The sequence below is a fragment of the Falco punctatus genome, assembly GCF_963210335.1.
Source record: "Falco punctatus genome assembly, chromosome: 11".
Lineage (NCBI taxonomy): Eukaryota > Metazoa > Chordata > Aves > Falconiformes > Falconidae > Falco > Falco punctatus.
Window position 1 is genome coordinate 21,965,692 of NC_137591.1, and position 17,539 is coordinate 21,983,230.

A 17,539-nucleotide genomic window follows, 5' to 3' on the forward strand; every position below is an offset into this window, starting at 1 on the left:
CTGTTTTAGTCACAAACCTAAAACACAGCGTCATGCAGGTTGCTACAGAGGAGACCAAACTCCATCCCAGCCAGACACTGTACTAATGTAGACTCAGGAAAATCACTAAAGAGCTGATACCTAGTTGTGCATTGTTTCTGTGAGGAGGGATTACCTCAGTCTAGAGAGCAAACCGCGTTCAAAAAGCTGTTTCTGTGTGACTTCCCGTCATTGCCAGCAGAGAGCTCCAAAGACCACATTTTAGGTAGCTGCAAAGTGCTTGTTTCTTTGTCTTTTGAAGAAGGCAGTGTGTTATTCTTCAAAATAAGAGTGAAGTTATTCATGTCTGCAATGTTGTTTAATTCTCAATATCTCAAAAATTTGACATATAACTTTTACAAAATATTGCCAATGAAACATTGGTATCTTTCAAAGGTTTACAGAGCTGTTGCTGTTAACAGCCTTTCCATGTTACACAGTACTTACCATTGTCTGTAGGCATCAGGGAACATGAGTTTCTTTGCTGCAATGTGGGTGGGCATCGAGTGAAAAAAAAAAAAAAATCTAGCTACATCTGTTAACCACTGCTTAAGTTGGTTGATAGCCGTGCCACAAAATGCCCCGTACTGTTAAGTGCAGAAGATAATGTAAATTCTTCAGATGCTCTATATTCTACAAATATGTTGAAATCCTGTGATCACTTTCTGTGTGTTTGACCAGAAATTTAACAAGCATAAATCATGTTAACTAGTTCTTGCAACTCTTCTCTGTAAACTGTCTTTGAAATACTCCATTAGCTTTAAGAATAGCAAGTTGTAATGATATTAATTAATCTCTTACAGGTGTATTTCTACACATTGTTGCAGACACACTTGGAAGTATTGGTGTAATCATATCTGCTCTGTTGATGCAGAACTATGGTCTAATGATAGCAGATCCTATTTGTTCAATGCTGATAGCACTACTTATAGGTGTAAGGTAAGCACTGCTATCACTCATATTTGGTAGTATTTTTGATGCTAGTTACAGCACAAACTACAGCTTAGAAAAGTTTTGTCTGTTATGCTAAGGACTTACGCATTTGCTTTTCTTCCAAGAGAGATACAGTACCTCTGTTCTGTACAGCTGTTCTGGTGTGCTCTTACATGAGCTATCTTTCTTTTCTACAGCTACAGCTTTTGCCCTTACATCTGCATATTTTTCCCCTTTTAATGCTACAAAAATGTCTTTCAGATTCCAACTGTAGAAAGCTTCCTCTCTGTATTTAGTACATGCTTACATAAACCAATGTACTCCGGTAAATGGAGCAGAATGGCTTCAGGGCAGCAGAGCTGAGCCTTCTGGCACAGGATGTGCCCTTGTCCTTGACAAATCAAGGCTGGTAATTTTTTTTTTTTCCCCCAGCGAGAACTGCCTCTTCCTTTGTATTTGTATTCTGACATCCTTATTCCGTGTTAAGATCTGATGGAAATGCTTCTCGTAGTTCTGGGCTTTCCCGGTTGTTGTTTACCAAGACCACTGTAAATGTGAAGGTATTTGGATTAGGCTGGACAAGCAAACATTTCATTCAGTGATGCTGTTATTGAAGCTTCTGTGGCAGCGGTTTCACTGGTGGTGCAGGGCAGGGTGCCACAACTCCAGTTACAACCTAGTAACTGAACACCTTTGTCTCTTCAGCAGGGGTGAATGTCATCTGATTAACTGCAGCTACTTACGCTTAAACCATATATGGCATGTTTATACTATATGCATGGCAGCATTCTCGGAATTATTGATGTGAATCTCCTTACTAGAGTAGGGCAACATGCTTCAGGCACTTAAATGCCCACTGAAATCTGTGTGCTAGGGATCCCTGTTAAATTATCACTTTAATATAACTTAATATTTTGACTTAAACCTCCTATAATTTCATAAAGGACAAGTTATTGCAAACTAATTCTATTACTGAAATCTCAAAAAATGGAAAGAAAATACACGTTACTGACAGGGAGGAAACTATCATTGAGGTAATAGCCGAGTAAAACACAGGTTTACATACACTTTGTATTTTAAGGGTCTGGCTTTTTGTACAGTAAAGCACATACGGAATGCTGATTAGAAAATGCCATGTGAATGAGAATTTTTTTTTCTTCCATTCATGTAGAGGTTGGAAGGAGACTACCTTCCATAACAGAGCTTTCATAATAAATTATAGGTCTTCTAGCACAGTTAGAAGAAATGCCAGAGGTCCATGTTCTATGCTGAAAATGCTGCAGAAGTTCACTGATGTATCTTTTGACCTGATACCTCAGCCTGTAACATTATTTTGTTGGTCCGTGATGCTATAAATGATCTGTGGAATCATTATGTTGAGTGCAGTCAGCTGCATCATAGTCAGTAGAAGCAAGCCTACATTTCTTGCAGACTGACACATCTTGGCACAGCAGGAGAGCAAACACTAATTGCAGGGTTTGGGGGGGGTTAATGTTGTTGGGCTTTTTTAAAGCCATCTAGCAGACTTAACTACTGATGGCTTTGGTTGAAATGCACTTAAACAAGATGACTTGCAGTTTCAGGTGGATATTCTTTGAGAGCTTGAGTCCCCTTTTGTGTTGTTTGACTTCAGTAATCTTCATTTACACTTCTGGACATAAAAACCATTGGTTATTCTGCCTTGTTCTTCACTGTGCTGTGTGTGCACTCTTCTAGAATTAACACAAAAAGGTTTTTCAGATTTTCCCAAAAGATGATCTTTTGTAACAGTAATATGGGGAGCTGACTAATGATTGCTAGGATATATAATAGTTTTGTCCTTAATTTCAAGTCACCTATATCTAACCTAGGGAAAAGATTATACTGAAATTTTATGAAATTTAAAATTTGAGGTGAAATATATTGTTTCCGAAAAGACTTTAAACTGATAGTGGCAAGAGCTGTGTCTAGGTGTTTTTTTTTTTAATTGTCTGTTTGCTGATGGGTGCCCGTGGTTTTGAGGTGGGGAGGAGGGGAACGTTAAGTATCTGGTGCAGGGATTCCTGGCCACTTCCGTGGGCCTGTTTGCAACCTTGATAAATAACTTGGGGGGAAGCAGACTTGGCTTTAGATTAAATAATTGTCTGCTCTTTCAGAGGAACATTTTTCAATTGTACTTGTGTGGAGTAGCCCACTTGTGTCTCTTTTACTAATTAAACCAACTCCGGTAAGGTGGAGTGGGATAAGAGTACAAGTGGACCCATGCATGTGTGTTCAGAAATCAGGATCTGTTCTTTGCGGCTGTAATAAAGCAGACGTAGATTTGAGTCAGAGATGTAGAAGTCAGTCTGATAAAGTTGTCCAAAGGTTTTAAAGCTTTCTGGGGGCTTTCCCCTAGTTGGGACTGTAAGGCTCGGCTTCTTTCAAATAGGGTTGTGTTAAAGCCCCAAGGTGCTGTCTCTTCTTAGAAGAGTACTTTAGCTGATTGGTTTAAATCTAAATAGTAGTATATTTTCTTGCTGATCTTCCAAAGCTCTTTTGCATGACTCCACATTTAAGTATATGAAATTGCCCATTTCCATTTTAATTAGCTGCTTAGACCTCTGGTTCTATATTAAATGTGTTAGTTATTAACGAATACAGGCAATACTCTTCTTACTGCTGTTAATGTTAACCAGCAGCTCTTAGTGAAAGCAAAACCTTGAGCAGGGATCTCCTTTTATGTCTTTCAGTACTCTGAAACTTTAAAATAAAGCAGTTGAAATGTCAAAATCTGTATAGAAATGCTTTTGCTTTTGGCTGTCAACTTGTTACTTGGGAGAGAGACTCCTTTCCTAGGAGAATGTCTTTTTATCTTTAGCTCTTGTGCTGGCCTTCTGTCACTTGTTCTCAAATGCTGAATTACTGTATTGCATTAAGACTTGCCTATAGTCTGTTATGAGGAAATTATAACTTCTAAATAATGATCAATGAAGCAGTTGTGAAGACTGCAGAAGGCAACATGGGTATAAATCTAAAGTCATGGTGGGAGAGTGGTCCAGACTCGAATCTTTTGTTAATTTTTAGATAATGAGGATACACTATTCTGAATGTTACAGTCTAGAAACCCTGCTGGTTGTATAGAAAAATAAAGTATACATTGAGCAAACTATTTTCATATAGTTGAAAATTCCCGGTGAAATACAAACTGGTAAATGAATTTTTACTCATGTTGGTTGGTGGCTTTCTCCTCTGAGGGAAGGATCCTCAGACTCCTCTAGCTTACAGTATCTCTTTGGGTGTGTGTTTAGTCGAAGTTGTGCGTAGGCTTTCCAGCTGGAACGAGCTTGCATAGAGGCGAATTAGGACAGAATTGTAGATACAGATTAAAGGCAGGAGCCTTCTATAGGATAAACAGTAAGCAGTATAATAAGGTACCTTGAAAGAAGTCTTCGGATTGCTAACTTTAAAAAGTTTTCTTAATCGGCTCAACAATCTGGGTCACTATCACTATAAGGATTTAGGAAATATTGTGTTCTTGCAGTATGATGGGTGTTATTGGAAGTATGTATTCAGAAACATGTTTGAATTATTTTCAGCAAAACTAGGTTTATTTTACAATGCTGAACTTCAGGTATATGTATTTAAAAGAGGAATTCTTGTGGTAATAGGTGCAGGAGGAGCTAAGATAATGGTGTGACAGTAGTTAGCTATGTAGGTTTGAGAATAGTGAAAATCCACTCTGTCTTTTTAACAAATTACATTGGCATGGTTTTTACCTGATGAGAGATTGTCAAGGGAAGATCTAAGTAATGCGTTAATGTGGGGCCATTTTGTTACTTGCAGCTTTTTTTCTTTTCTGTGAAGATACTAATGATGCAATTAGTGCAAAGTAATCTGGAAAAGTAGTTAGATTAAAATTAATAATAAAAAATGATGAATTTGCTATCCATTACTGGATGTGGGATAGTATTTATGAAATCACATGGTATTTTGCCCTTACTTTCTTGGAGTAAGTAAATGAGCATAGTGGATTAACAAAACTAGCACCAAGAACTTTCAAGTTCTTAACTCCAGCTTTTTCATTATCTGAGTATGTATTGAAATTTTCTTGAATTTGAAAGGGATTCTCTCACTGAATTTTTTCTCAAATTTTACAAAGATAAATACTTTGCAATTCAATTTCATAATGTTCCTGAAAATTATAATTAAACATAGTTCAATTTAAAAAATATATACCTATAAATCTGCATTAGTATGTTACACTTTGCATGTCCAAGCAAATACTTAATCAAAATGTGGATATCATAGTGCACTTACATTTTTAGTGTACTTTAAGGTCATTAAGTAGATGTTCCAATTTATTTATGCCATTGTGGTAAACTGTTTTTTTTAAAGTCATACATGACCTGTGTTCATACAGGTCATTAGATTTTAAATAAAAAAATACATACATTTTAGGAATGTGTATAGAACATTTTGTGTGGTCCAGTTGTATCAGGGAAAGTCATAAACTGTATGGACTTTGTTTTAACTTGCTTAGACTGTAAAAGTGGTATTTTTGATTCTTCATTACAGGTAATGTTTGAGATAAAAAGCTGAATGAGGTGACGATGATAAGATGCTTTTAGAGGTTCATGAGACTCTTTGGGGAGCATTTTAATAGCTTGCCTTTTTTTAGCATGGAAATTTTCAAAAACATTTACATGAAAAATGAAAGACAAACTAAAATTAAGAAATCATTGTGCCATCGATGAATCTAGTGTTTAATACTTGGTGCCTTTTTAGTTTTTTGAGGGTTTAATGGAGTTTATTTTTGTGCTTTTTTTCTGAATAAAATGTGCATATGCTGCTTAACCTGGTAGTGATTTGGCTTCAATCGTGTCCTCCAATTTACTGCTTAATGGTCTGAGTTTAACTTGCAGAGTGTGCAGGGCATGGGTAGGGGTTAGGTGTGATCCAGGGCTCTTTTTTTTGTAATTATTTTTTTAAAATCTGTGTTGTTTATGGAAACTTACATATCCAAAGAGGGAATAAAGGCAGAACAGAAAACCTTATTCCCTTCCATGGAACTATGTCTAATAAGCCAGTAGAACATCGAAGCAGTTGCATGCGAGTGCAGAGGGGAATGATTGCTTTTAATCCAAGATTGCTTGTGTCTAGATGAAATAACTGTTCATTCATTTTATGTTGAGTGTTTGCTTGCTTCAGTGTTGGGCAGCTCTCTGATTTACTCTAGTCTTGCCTGCTCCTGTTAATGGGTCTTCTTTGTTCAGTTTTCTGAAATTACAGCAACACTTGCCAGAAGAAATCACAAAAATATCTGTATAGGTTGACTAAAGAACTTATCATTGCAATAGAAAGCTGTGCAATCTCTAATTTGTAACCTGTTTTGTCTTGTGCAGATGCGCGAAGGGTTGAGCAATGCTGCTTCAGAGAAGTCAAGCGATGCTTTTATTTCAAATGGTTGAGCCCTACTGTAGACAACATCTCTAATTAGTGCAAATTGTCAGCTACAGACACAGTTGCTCTGTGTTGCTCCCATGATCCTTCACTAAGGCTGCTTTAAGGTGACATTCACTGTCTAACTCACCGTGAGCTAGGGCAGAACATTCTGGCTGCGCAGTGAAAATCAAGCGTGGGATTCTTCTGAGGTTGTATTCACTGACAAATAAATACACTTCCAAGCTTAGTGGAAGCAGAAGATCAGGTAGTTCTTACTAGAGTATAGAGAGGTAAGATCAGTCACTGCCCTTTAGTAGACTGACTGTCTACATCCCAGTAAAAGCCTGTCTTCAGTACGCTTATATAGAAATATCATTAATACCTATTAAATCTCCTGCTTTAAAATACGTCTTTTTGGAGGAAGAAAAATGGCTCACATATTACTGTTCTGATAGAGAGAGGCAAAGGCATGAAGTCGGATGCTTTCCACTTTGCAAATTTTGTTATGCTTTTACTTGCTGTGCAGAGTTGTGTTTCCTCCATTTATGTATTTATCTATTGAGTCTTGACAAGCAAAGGGCTTGGTAGCCTGTGGTTTCTCAGAGGTCTGTATCCTGTAATCTTTTAAAATCTCTGCATCGTAAATCTATAGACAATTCTAAAGGGTGAAGCTGGTGTGGATGAGGGGTTGGAGCTCCTGAGTGTTCCTGGATGCTACCACTAATATCTGATGAATCTTCCTTTGATTACTTTCTGTACTCTCTCATGCAAGTACCCATTTAATTAAATGCATAATGGGACATGCTTAAAAGAGATGAGTCTGTCTTACTGGCATTTTGTTTGAAGTCTTTTTTTCTAAAAAAAAACTTGGCTATTTTATAGTTGCTCAGGTTGACACTCTTCAAGTTTTTTCCAAGGTGTTTTCCTCATAAGTTAATGTGCGTGAATCAATAAACAATTTCTCAAGTCTCTAAAGTGGTTGTAACGTTTAAAATTAAATTGGTTTTTAGCCTTAGAATTCTAAGCTTTCTTCTGAAATGTTGAAGCAATTTCAGTATTTCAATCAGCTATGTGAAATTAGTCATCAAGCAAAAGCCACAACTGTAGTATAAAGCAAGAAGTTTGTCCGAAACTACTTAGACCCACATATTTCTAGAAAGGCACTGTAGACTAAATATGATACTAGATGGATAGAGCATGGAGACTGCCTATTAAGTGCTCAAAGAAATGAGACAATTCAGTCATTTAGTGAAGTTGTTTTTGTGGATTACATAATTTTTACATACAGTCTAGAGCTGATTGAACATGATATAATATGAAAGAACTTTGAGGGAGGATGGAACATTTAGGGTATATGCCTATGGTGTTTGGGGCATGACGGTATGAAAAAAAATGCTTTTTTAAATGGAGCGCTGCATTCGCTAAGATTCAGAAGGAATGTCTGTAGCAAAACTCCCCCAAACTAGCATGCTGCTTGTTGGTGTTGTTTTGAGCCATCATTGCTACATAGCATGCACTGCCTTTATTTACAGGGTAACAGTACCTGCCAGCCTTGCTTGAGAATCATGGTAGTACATTATTACTAGGACACACAATGTAAAATTGGAAAAGTAAATGTTAAACCTGTGTTCCTTGTCTTGAGCAAAGCTTGCAGTCTGATTAAAATTGCCATTGCCTAATAGAAAAATTTTATTACAGTTCTGAAATAGCTTGACAGTCTTGACACTGCAAATGTGGATGGTGGGTGGGGAAAAAAAAAAAAAAAGATTTTGAAATCTGGCTGTAGATTTTCAGCTATGGTCTTTGAAGAACCATAGCTGGTCATGAGTCTTAGCAATGTTTGTTTACCTTCCACAAAATCTGTCACAAGTATCCTCTCTTTTCTATGGTGCTGAAAGCAGTAAATAAATTTTCTGCTCTTCTCTGCTTTACAATACTTTTAAGGGTTCTTTACCCCAGAGTTGCTTTCAGCCTTACTGGCCAAGATAATGACTGTGCCAGCCAGTCTTGTTACCTATGCCAGCAAGAGCAGTGGCATAAACAGGGTGGGACTGGAATGGGTATGAGTATTATCTGAATGTGATGCAAGTAGATTAAGAATGTGATTGTTTCACTCTTCATTGTTGATCAAGCCGTGTAGTAGTAGTAGTAGTAGTAGTGGCAGGCTAGATTTATCAGATTCCTGTCAATAGCTGTTATCTGTTTGAGCAGCTTTCACTTCCTCTGTAACAGTGTATGTGCAAGCATGATGTGCTGCTAACTCATTTTGCACACTTTAGCTGCTTTTGCTATTGTGGCTTTTGTAGAGGATATGTTTGTGTCCCAAGTCTTGCTGTGGGTTAGCACTGCTTTCAAATTCCATTGTCTTGTAAAGGAGTGTGATATTTTAGATTCAAGGCTTAGTAATCAGAGAGCATTGGAAGATTGCATCTGCCTTAGCAGCAAAGTTTATATGCTTATGCATGAAAAAACTTTTTGCTTGGTGACAAGTCAGTATTATTTATTTTCCTCAATAATCTTTTTGTAAATAAAAAAAGGGGGGGAAGTACCAGTGCAGTAGTTGTTGCAGAGACAACCACGTGTATTTTGCACTAATGACTAATCCAAAAAAAGGAAAGCTTGGTCAAATTCTCTAACCACATTCTCAGCCTGCTTGGTATTGTCATCTGTCCTAGTGTTTTCTTCAGTCACATGAGATGGAACTAGTATTTCTAGTGCCTCCTGGTGATTAACTAATACTGTTTTTCAGGTAGTGCTAATACTGTTTTTTAGTTAGTGCTTGAGAAAAGACCATACTTCGTGGAGTTTTGGTTTTTAATTAAATGTTTTGTACTTCAGTAGTATGCATGAAACAATGGAAAACATAAGACTTCAGAAAACTGGGTTCTATAGCTTGTTGTGTTAGTTTGGCTTGCAATAAAAGACTACTTTATAGTCTTTTGACTTGTATGGTAGATGCGTGCATGTGTTTCTGTGCGCTAACAGCATTTGTGAGGATATGTCACATTGCTGCAGCTGTCTTTGGCCTTTTCAGCTTTGCAAAAGATGTATTTGTAGCTGAACGCTGTGTCTGCGTTAGATGAGGGAGGTGTTAGCTGGGGTATGCTTCAACTTTCGCCTACAGTACCAAGCCACATCCTGATTTGCCTCTATTCTTTGGACTTGTAAGTTGTTGCTGTTCCAATTAAACACGACAGCTTTAGCTTTTTTGTGAAGTCTGGATAAAAGCGTAACTTGTGCAGCATTATTGCCAAAAACTTGCACGGGAGGTTTCTCTCTTAAGGCTTTAGTGTGGATCCATTACAGAAACGTGAATAGGCAAAATGTTGCTAGCAGAAAGACTATCTTTTAAGCTGCACCAGCTATGCTAGGAGTGGAGTGTCTACTCCCATTCACGTTTTTGTGCATTAGTTGATTTTGAGCTAATGGTTCCTAGAGCTGCTTAAAACTGCACCCTGTTGCCTGACAAGGAGAGGCAGTCTTCGGTGCTTGTATACGCCCTGCTAATTGCATGGACTTAACCCTGGAAGATCGGGTTTGAGGCAACAAGGTTTTCAGAATGAAGCAGGTAGTAATTCTAAATGCATCTTCAGGCGAAGAGCTCTCTGACGGGGTTTTAACTTCCTCTTTTCAATGTGTATCCTATTCTAGAATGAATCAATCAGTTTCACTGACCAAATCCTTTTTTGAAATGGGTTAATATGCCCAGCCTGCTAGTCTTAAATATCCGTAGGCTGTCTCTCCATATCTCCTACTTGCCAATTCATTTCTATTCCATCAGGTAATGTACATCAGTTTTATCAACTAATGTAAATAAGTTGTCCAAATCAGATATATTTTTGTTAGGTTTCTTTCACGGAATTTTTTTGTTCCTAGTGGTATGTTTCAATGAAAAGGCAAGCCCCTACATTCTCCATTCTTTTATTTCTTGCCCTGGGAAAAAATATGTAGCCTGTGCATTTGTGGTTTTTGAAGCCTCTGGATGCATATGTTTGAGGGGCCTTGTCTTGTTAAATTTATGGGGATGGAGTCAGTGTTAAAAAAATCTTGTATTCAGTTTGCATCCTGAGCTTGTGTTTTGGTCTTTCAAGGTTTTTATTAAGAAGCAAACCTGCATTTTAAATAGTAAGTTAAACTGAAATCAATCCAGCAATGGAGTATTTTGGCACCTCCAGCTCCCTTTGATGTAATGCTTGTGACATGGACATTATTTAGTGAGATGGGTCCATTGATAAGAGAACCTTTTTCCCTAAACTTCTGTAATCCACTGTCTGTAGAATGTGACACTCCAATTAAGCTCCCTTTAGAGAGATTGACAGTTATTGCATTGCTAAGTGTTTAATTGTGTCAGTGACGGGTCCAGTTTAGGCCACTCCTGCCTGCCCCTAATTGCTTCTTCCTTTATCTGAACTGATTCCTTGGGCGCAACTGTGTGAGGCCACGTGATGGAGTGCATCAGGCAGTGAGTTTGCCTGGAATAACTAGTGTGCCTGCAGGAAGACTTAGGGTATTTCTTTCTCTGGGGCTCATTAGACAAGAGTCATGCACCTTCTAACTCCCTCCCACCGCTGGCTAAGGATTAGCCAAGGAGTGAGCTGAGCAGTCGATCAGCCAGCGCTGCTTCCATGTCCAAATGGAATCATCATGCAGAGGAATGGTGGGGTCATGCTGCTCACCATCTGCAAATATACAACGGGTCTACACAGTGTATTCTACATCACTTCATGAGATTTTAAACAAAGCTTCTGTGGTTTCCTTTAACAGACAGCCCAATTAATATCTTAAAAATGTTTTCTGGATGCTTTTTATCTCATCACTCAATGTATTCCAGCTGTGACGTCAGTGCTGAACACTGAAGTTCAGCTTACAATTTCCGAAGTATATCATCACTTTTGGTCTAGAGTGTTAGGTGACCTATGTGGTCTTGAAATGAGATTGCTAGTTAAGTTTTAGTATTAGGCTATAGATATTTGTCATCCTCTTGAAAATGTTAGGATGCTGTACTGAGCCAGACATGATGCACTACTCCTAAACAAAAAAAAAAATCACCATACTGAATACTTAAGAATATAAATTTTTAGTGGTTGTTTCAGGGTATGGGCTTACTGGTCTCCTGGTTTTATTTAAAAAGAAAAGGCGGGGGTGGGGGGAGGAAGTAATAATAAGAAAAAAGAGTGTCATCTTAGCTTGCTGATTAAACAGGACCATTTGGCCAGGAGGGAACCTCTAATTGTTTCCAAATGTTTAATCCTTGAGCTTGGATGAGACCCTACATTTAGTTCACTTCAAGAATATGCTAAGTTGTCTGTTTCTGAGAAAATATAGCTGGACTGGTCCATACTAATTTTGTTTTATCATTTCCCCATTATTATCTTAGTTCATAAGAAAAATATGCCTTAAGCCAGACACAAAAGCAAAAACCATTTCAGTTGCATATGTTTCTATGGTTGGTTGTGAGTGATTGCTGTTGAAGTAGGTTTTGGTTTTGAGCTGTACTTATCAGCTGCTTTGTCACATAACTTTTAAGACACCAAGAGATTTAAACTCAAATGCTATGATTAAACCGTTGATCTTTTGTGATTATCCACTAGTTGTCTCTGCGGAAAATCTAGGGGAGCGCGATCTGACCTTTAGTAAGACAGCGCAGCAATTTTGTCAGTCCTTTTATTTTCTGTACCAGGTTTTTATGGCAACTTTCTCAGCTTCTGGAAAAATAACAAAAGAAAAATTCTTCAAGAGCATAAAGGAATGGTGTGTTGCTCTTTGTTCTGCATGTTTTGAAAATGTAACGGTAGCTACCTTCCTTTTTTCTTTCCAGTATCGTTCCCCTTTTAAAAGAATCCATTGGAATTTTGATGCAGCGAACTCCTCCTTCCCTGGAAAACGCCCTGCCGCAGTGCTACCAGAGGGTGAGCTCTTAGGCCGTTTTTGCCTCAGATCAAGCTGCTGACTGAATAAGCCTCAACTGCGTGTTTGAGGATATTTTGTCATGTTTTTCCAGTAATGCCTGTGAAAGATTCCTTAGACTGTACAAATGGAGGTACCAGTTTGATTCTTACCTTTCTGAAGTCCTAAACTGCATGTCGCTTCAACTCAGTTTGTGTTCTAAAATGTGCTGTGTTGGTTTAGAAAAACAGATCCTGAAACTCTCCAAGTACTTTGTGCTGATACAAAGTATGTAATGTTTTCCTGGTTTGTTCAGATTTTTGTTTCCCTCAAAATCTAGTTCTTAGTAAAGTGAAGTGGAGTACCACTGGATATGTATTTATAAGAATACATCGGTTACTCTGGATTTGACCTCTGCTGGTACTCCTGTTCAACTTACCTATTGCTGTGTCACGACCTGACCGTTGAAGCGCCTTTGCCAAGTACAAAGCCCACGTAGAGAGTGTCGCCTTTCCTCGGGAAGTTGCAGGACTGTAATCATCACATGGAGGGTTTGCTACAATTGGACAGAGGAAAAGGAAGGGTTTTGACAGGAGAAACTGAAGCCCTCACAAAATATTCACAGAAAAATATTAATATGTTTATGTTAATAGTTAGAATCTCTCACAAAATGTTTTATGGGAAAATTCCTGCATTTGCAAAAATTGGATGCCTTCTCAAATTCAATAACTGTACTTTTCTCTCTTGGACACCACTGTTTCAGAAATGGTTTCAGTGAAATATATGTAGGCTGGAAACGCAGCAAGGTACAAAATCTTGACACATACATGCAAGCTGTATGTTTTCACCTTCCTTACAATTACTGAGATAAGTTCAAGTCAAATATCACAAATTGCACAGTGAATAGAAGTAAAGAATGCATCGGCTTTTATATTTTCTGTAAAAAGACATAATACAGACATTTTCTGAAATATATTTTTTAAAATTTTCCTATATTTTTAGGTGCAGCAGTTGCAAGGAGTTTACAGTTTACATGATCCACATTTCTGGACCCTCTGTACTGATGTTTACATTGGAACGTTGAAATTATTAGTAGCTCCTGATGCTGATGGAAGATGGATTCTAAGCCAGACTCACAATATTTTTACTCAGGTATGTCTCATCAGTGGCAATTGCATCTCAAAGTGTAAATTGTGTGTCACGTGATGTGACATTGTGATTCTTATAAAGAAATATTAAATGTTTCTGGTTTTCTTATCTTATTGAAAAGCTTCTCTGCTCCAGCTGTATAGAGCAATTTCAAAATTCTCACTAGTGTATGTGGAATTCCTGTACCTCTCTGTATCGGGTTTTGATGCCATTTGATGGAGATAACAGCTGTATTTGTCTGAGGTGTATCAAGTTAAGTTGAAACCCTATGTTGACCTATAAGGAACCAAGAAAACAGATGGGGGCTTCCCTCAGGGTAGGGCTTCTGACCACAGACTGGACCTGCTTACGTTTTTCACTGTGCTGAGGCTATGTTTGTCATCCATTTCTGTCTTCCTAAGATTCCAATGTCTTTGCATATTTTGTTGTCTTTTAGTAACATCCGTGCTATGGTGATCACTAGTTAAAATGTAACTATCAGTTGTCATGTTGTATAGGACAAGTGTGTTCCTATTTATTTCTCCACAGGTTTGTGGGGTTTTTTATATAGATAGTGATGTATTTGATAGCACTTTTAGCTGATATGAATTCTTGTGAACAACAGAAACTTTATTAGAAGTTGATAGTTCTTGCAAATTCCAGAAATATTTTTCTGTTGCTTGCTTATACTTTCAACCATGAAACACAAAATTCAGTTTGGCTGCCTATTCCAGTATAGCTACTGGATGTGTAAAGTTTACAGATAGAACGCAGAGTCTATTAATATAAAACAGAAGATTCTTCTCCAGCAAGAGAACTTTGTGAAGAATAAAGCTGGAAACTTATTCACTCTCATATACCATCCAGAGCCAAACATCCTGGTTTTATTCTTTATATTGGGGGACTGTATTTGAAGAAACTATCAACGTTTTTTTATAATGTCCTTTCTCTGCTTTTCAGTAACTGAGAGTTTCGTAGCTGAAAAGGAGACAAATATTCTTGTTTATAACCAGTGTTCTAGCTAACAAAATATTATCAGCCGAAGGTTAATATTTTGGAGATATGTAAATTACTTCTCTAAGTCAGTTGGACAGTGAATAAAGTGGGCTTCTGATCAGGTATATTTGATGCTGTAAATAAAACCTGCTTCTATCAACAGTTTAATTAAAGTGCTCGCATCAGTGTTCTTTTTCAGAGCTTTCGACAGTGGGGAAAGTCCTTGTGTGCTCATATGCGCGTTCTTTCCCTTGTCCTAAATGTTGTATTCGTCTACTGCATTGGCAGCTTGTGTATGTGATGGCTTAGTGAGTCGTTCATGCATCTGATAAGAACCCTCTTTTATTAACTGTTTTGTAACATTTATTAAAAATTCCAGACTGGATTATTTTTTTGTTAAATGAATCTTGGATACTCAAAGTACTCAGTTGTGGGGAACTCAATAAAAATGAACCCACATACTTGTTTTTATGTTAGAAACTTAGGGAAGGAGGATTTGTTGTTACAAATACTCTAAAATCAAACTTCATGAATAAATCTTGGTCCTTTTTGAGATGTTCCATCACATACAGCTTTAGATTATTGAGTAGGTAGAAATCAGTCTGCATGGCTCATTCTGCAGACTGTAGTTTGAAACTAAGGGATATTTTTTTAGGAAGGACTATGCAGAACATTCTATTACATGAAAACTAATTGTACATCTCAAGTCTCCAAAGGATTGCATTTTCCAAGTGAGTTGTTAGCTCTTCAGCTGTTTTGTAGCTCTGCAGGTATCAAGAGCCATCTGTCAGGGAGGGGATTTGGGACAACAAGTTCTATCATTTTTCTTACCTGACCTATGCTACTAAGTGGAGGAACAGTTGGAGAAAATAGAGATTTATTTTTTTTTCTCCTCAGTAATACTGGCCCTCATTAATCTTTCTATCACTGGTAGTTGGTTTTGCCACTCAACTGAGCTAAAAGCACGTTGATGATAGTTGAAGACAATGTGATCTTCAGCAGTGTTCAGCCTTGTGCTTCAAGATCACGTTGCCTAATCAGCAGCCATCACAACGTTGCTGCTGGCCTGCCACTGATGTTAAAATGAATAAGTGATTTTTTTAATGCTGTTTTTATATGGATTGATAATAAAACCAAGCAAATCCATCTAAGCCTTGTTTAATGGGATTTCTGAGGAGAGAAATGCTTTAGTACGATTCGCATACCTTTACCGAAAGTTAGTGTGTTGTGATGTCATGTAAATTCATTGTAGCTATTGTTGTTTCTTGCGAAAATCTCAGTGTAGAACTGCTTGGAACAATAAATCTGATGTAACACTCTTGTGCTTAGCTCCATTTTAAACTGACAGCTCTTCAAGCAGCTTGCTTTTCAGGAAGTTAATCCTGTACAAAAGAAAGTAAGAGTTGCTTTTGTGCAGCTTCACATGTGACAGGTGCTTCGGGTGAATCAGAAAAGGTCACGTAGCAAAGCTAATGTTCATATATAATTACATATGTGCAGCTGACTGTGTGAAGAAGAACTATGTATTCATACAGCACTCTCAGTTCATAGGTTTCCACATTGCCAGGATGTCATTGAATGATGTGGTAAATGTGGAAGATGAATTACAGAAAAAATAACATACTGAGTGTTTTTTGCTAGGTAACGTACTGATGTGGACTGGTGTTCAGGACAGTTGAATTGCTTTGGCTTTACAGGTGTTTTTTTTTAACTCTCCTTCTCTTTTCCATAGGCAGGAGTGAGACAGCTTTACATACAGATTGATGTCGCAGCCATGTAGTGAGTTTCTGAAACTGTGCTGTTGGACCAAAGTTTTCTGTACTGTAATGGTATAACAACATACTTCTCAAGACAGAGCCTGCCTCTGCCACTGTTCTGGATTGATTGAACAGATTTCTGCCCTTGGGCTGTGGATGGACTTCACTTCTAAGGAGTAAATATTGGGTGAATGTTATGGACTTTGGGTCTTGGGTTTTTGTGGCCCCTAAACTTACAGGTTTTTGAGGGTTTTTTTACTTACTAAAATTGTGGTACTGGAAACCCTGTCATGTCTTCAGTAAAGCTGCTGAAACCACTGCTCATTCCCATAAAACCAGTGTTATCAACAATTGGAAACTTGTTTTGTAGATAATGTCACAATGGCTGACATGCTTCAATATAATTGTATGTTTGTACAATTGTTTGTACTTTGCAAACTTAATGAACCAAACCATATTGGGTTTTCAAAGTGCCTTTCATATCAGAAGTATTTGCCAGCATAAATATGGAGCATCAAAGGGTTTTATTACTTTTACAAATATCTTGTATGCAGTCTGATTATTTACTGGTGACGGGGGAGGGGGGCTTGGGGGGTGTACTTGCATAACTGTAAATGTTTAACTTCCCTTATACTTGCATCTTACCAGACAGAAGAATTCTCTATGTAAAAGACAAAGCTGTTGTGAAGAGACTTGTTTCCAAAACAAGCTGGATATTTTGATGCACATATCTTGTGGAAATTGCTTTAGTCAAAATATTAGATTTAACTCTCATTATTAGTCTCTTAATACTGTTGAGAGTAATGAGACATTACATGATGCTACTCATGTTCATAGTCACTGAAACAGCAGGCAGCTGAGGGAAGATGCTCGTGATGGAAGCAATGATTGAAGATTTTATCTTCCAAATTATGTGGTGGGAAAAATTAAATCCCCAAATTGTTTATGAAAGCTTAAATCATCTTGATTTTAATAGGTTGTAATAATTTTTATTAAAGTAACTGGTGAGAACTTATGCCTTTCCAAATACTGAAAGTAGTTGTTGCTGGTGGTTATACCTGAAATGGAAATAAGGACCATGGTTCATGTTTAGGATTATGCTTTTTTTGGGTTCACAAGTCTGACAGTTTTTACTATCTTACTGTAGCCTTTTGTGTTTTCATGAAAAAAAAAATATCTCAGTGCAGTTGTTTTTTCCAGAAACATGTCTGTCATATGTTTCTAGCATTTATAATCATTCTAAACTTCTGAATCTTAGTGGTGTTTTCAAAGACAATCTGCTGTACTTGGTATTACAGATTATAATTCCACTATGCTGTAGGAGGTAACTTAAGTGATGGAAGATTTTATAAGGGGGCATTTTACAAATGGAACATTGTGAAGCAGAAAACAAGACAGGCATTTTTCTGAGAAATGAT

General features: G+C 37.5%; 1 protein-coding gene across 1 annotated transcript in view; it reads left to right on the forward strand.

The window, feature by feature from the left end:
- SLC30A7 (solute carrier family 30 member 7) overlaps window positions 1-17,136 on the forward strand; it is a 33,203-nt gene extending 16,067 nt beyond the window's left edge. Inside the window, exons 8-11 of the mRNA XM_080407129.1 lie at window positions 822-957; window positions 12,173-12,263; window positions 13,243-13,392; window positions 16,097-17,136. Of these exons, the coding sequence (XP_080263255.1) occupies window positions 822-957; window positions 12,173-12,263; window positions 13,243-13,392; window positions 16,097-16,144 (425 nt within the window). The 3' untranslated portion in view covers window positions 16,145-17,136. The remainder of the gene's footprint in view (window positions 1-821; window positions 958-12,172; window positions 12,264-13,242; window positions 13,393-16,096) is intronic.
- Window positions 17,137-17,539: the final 403 nt, after the last annotated feature.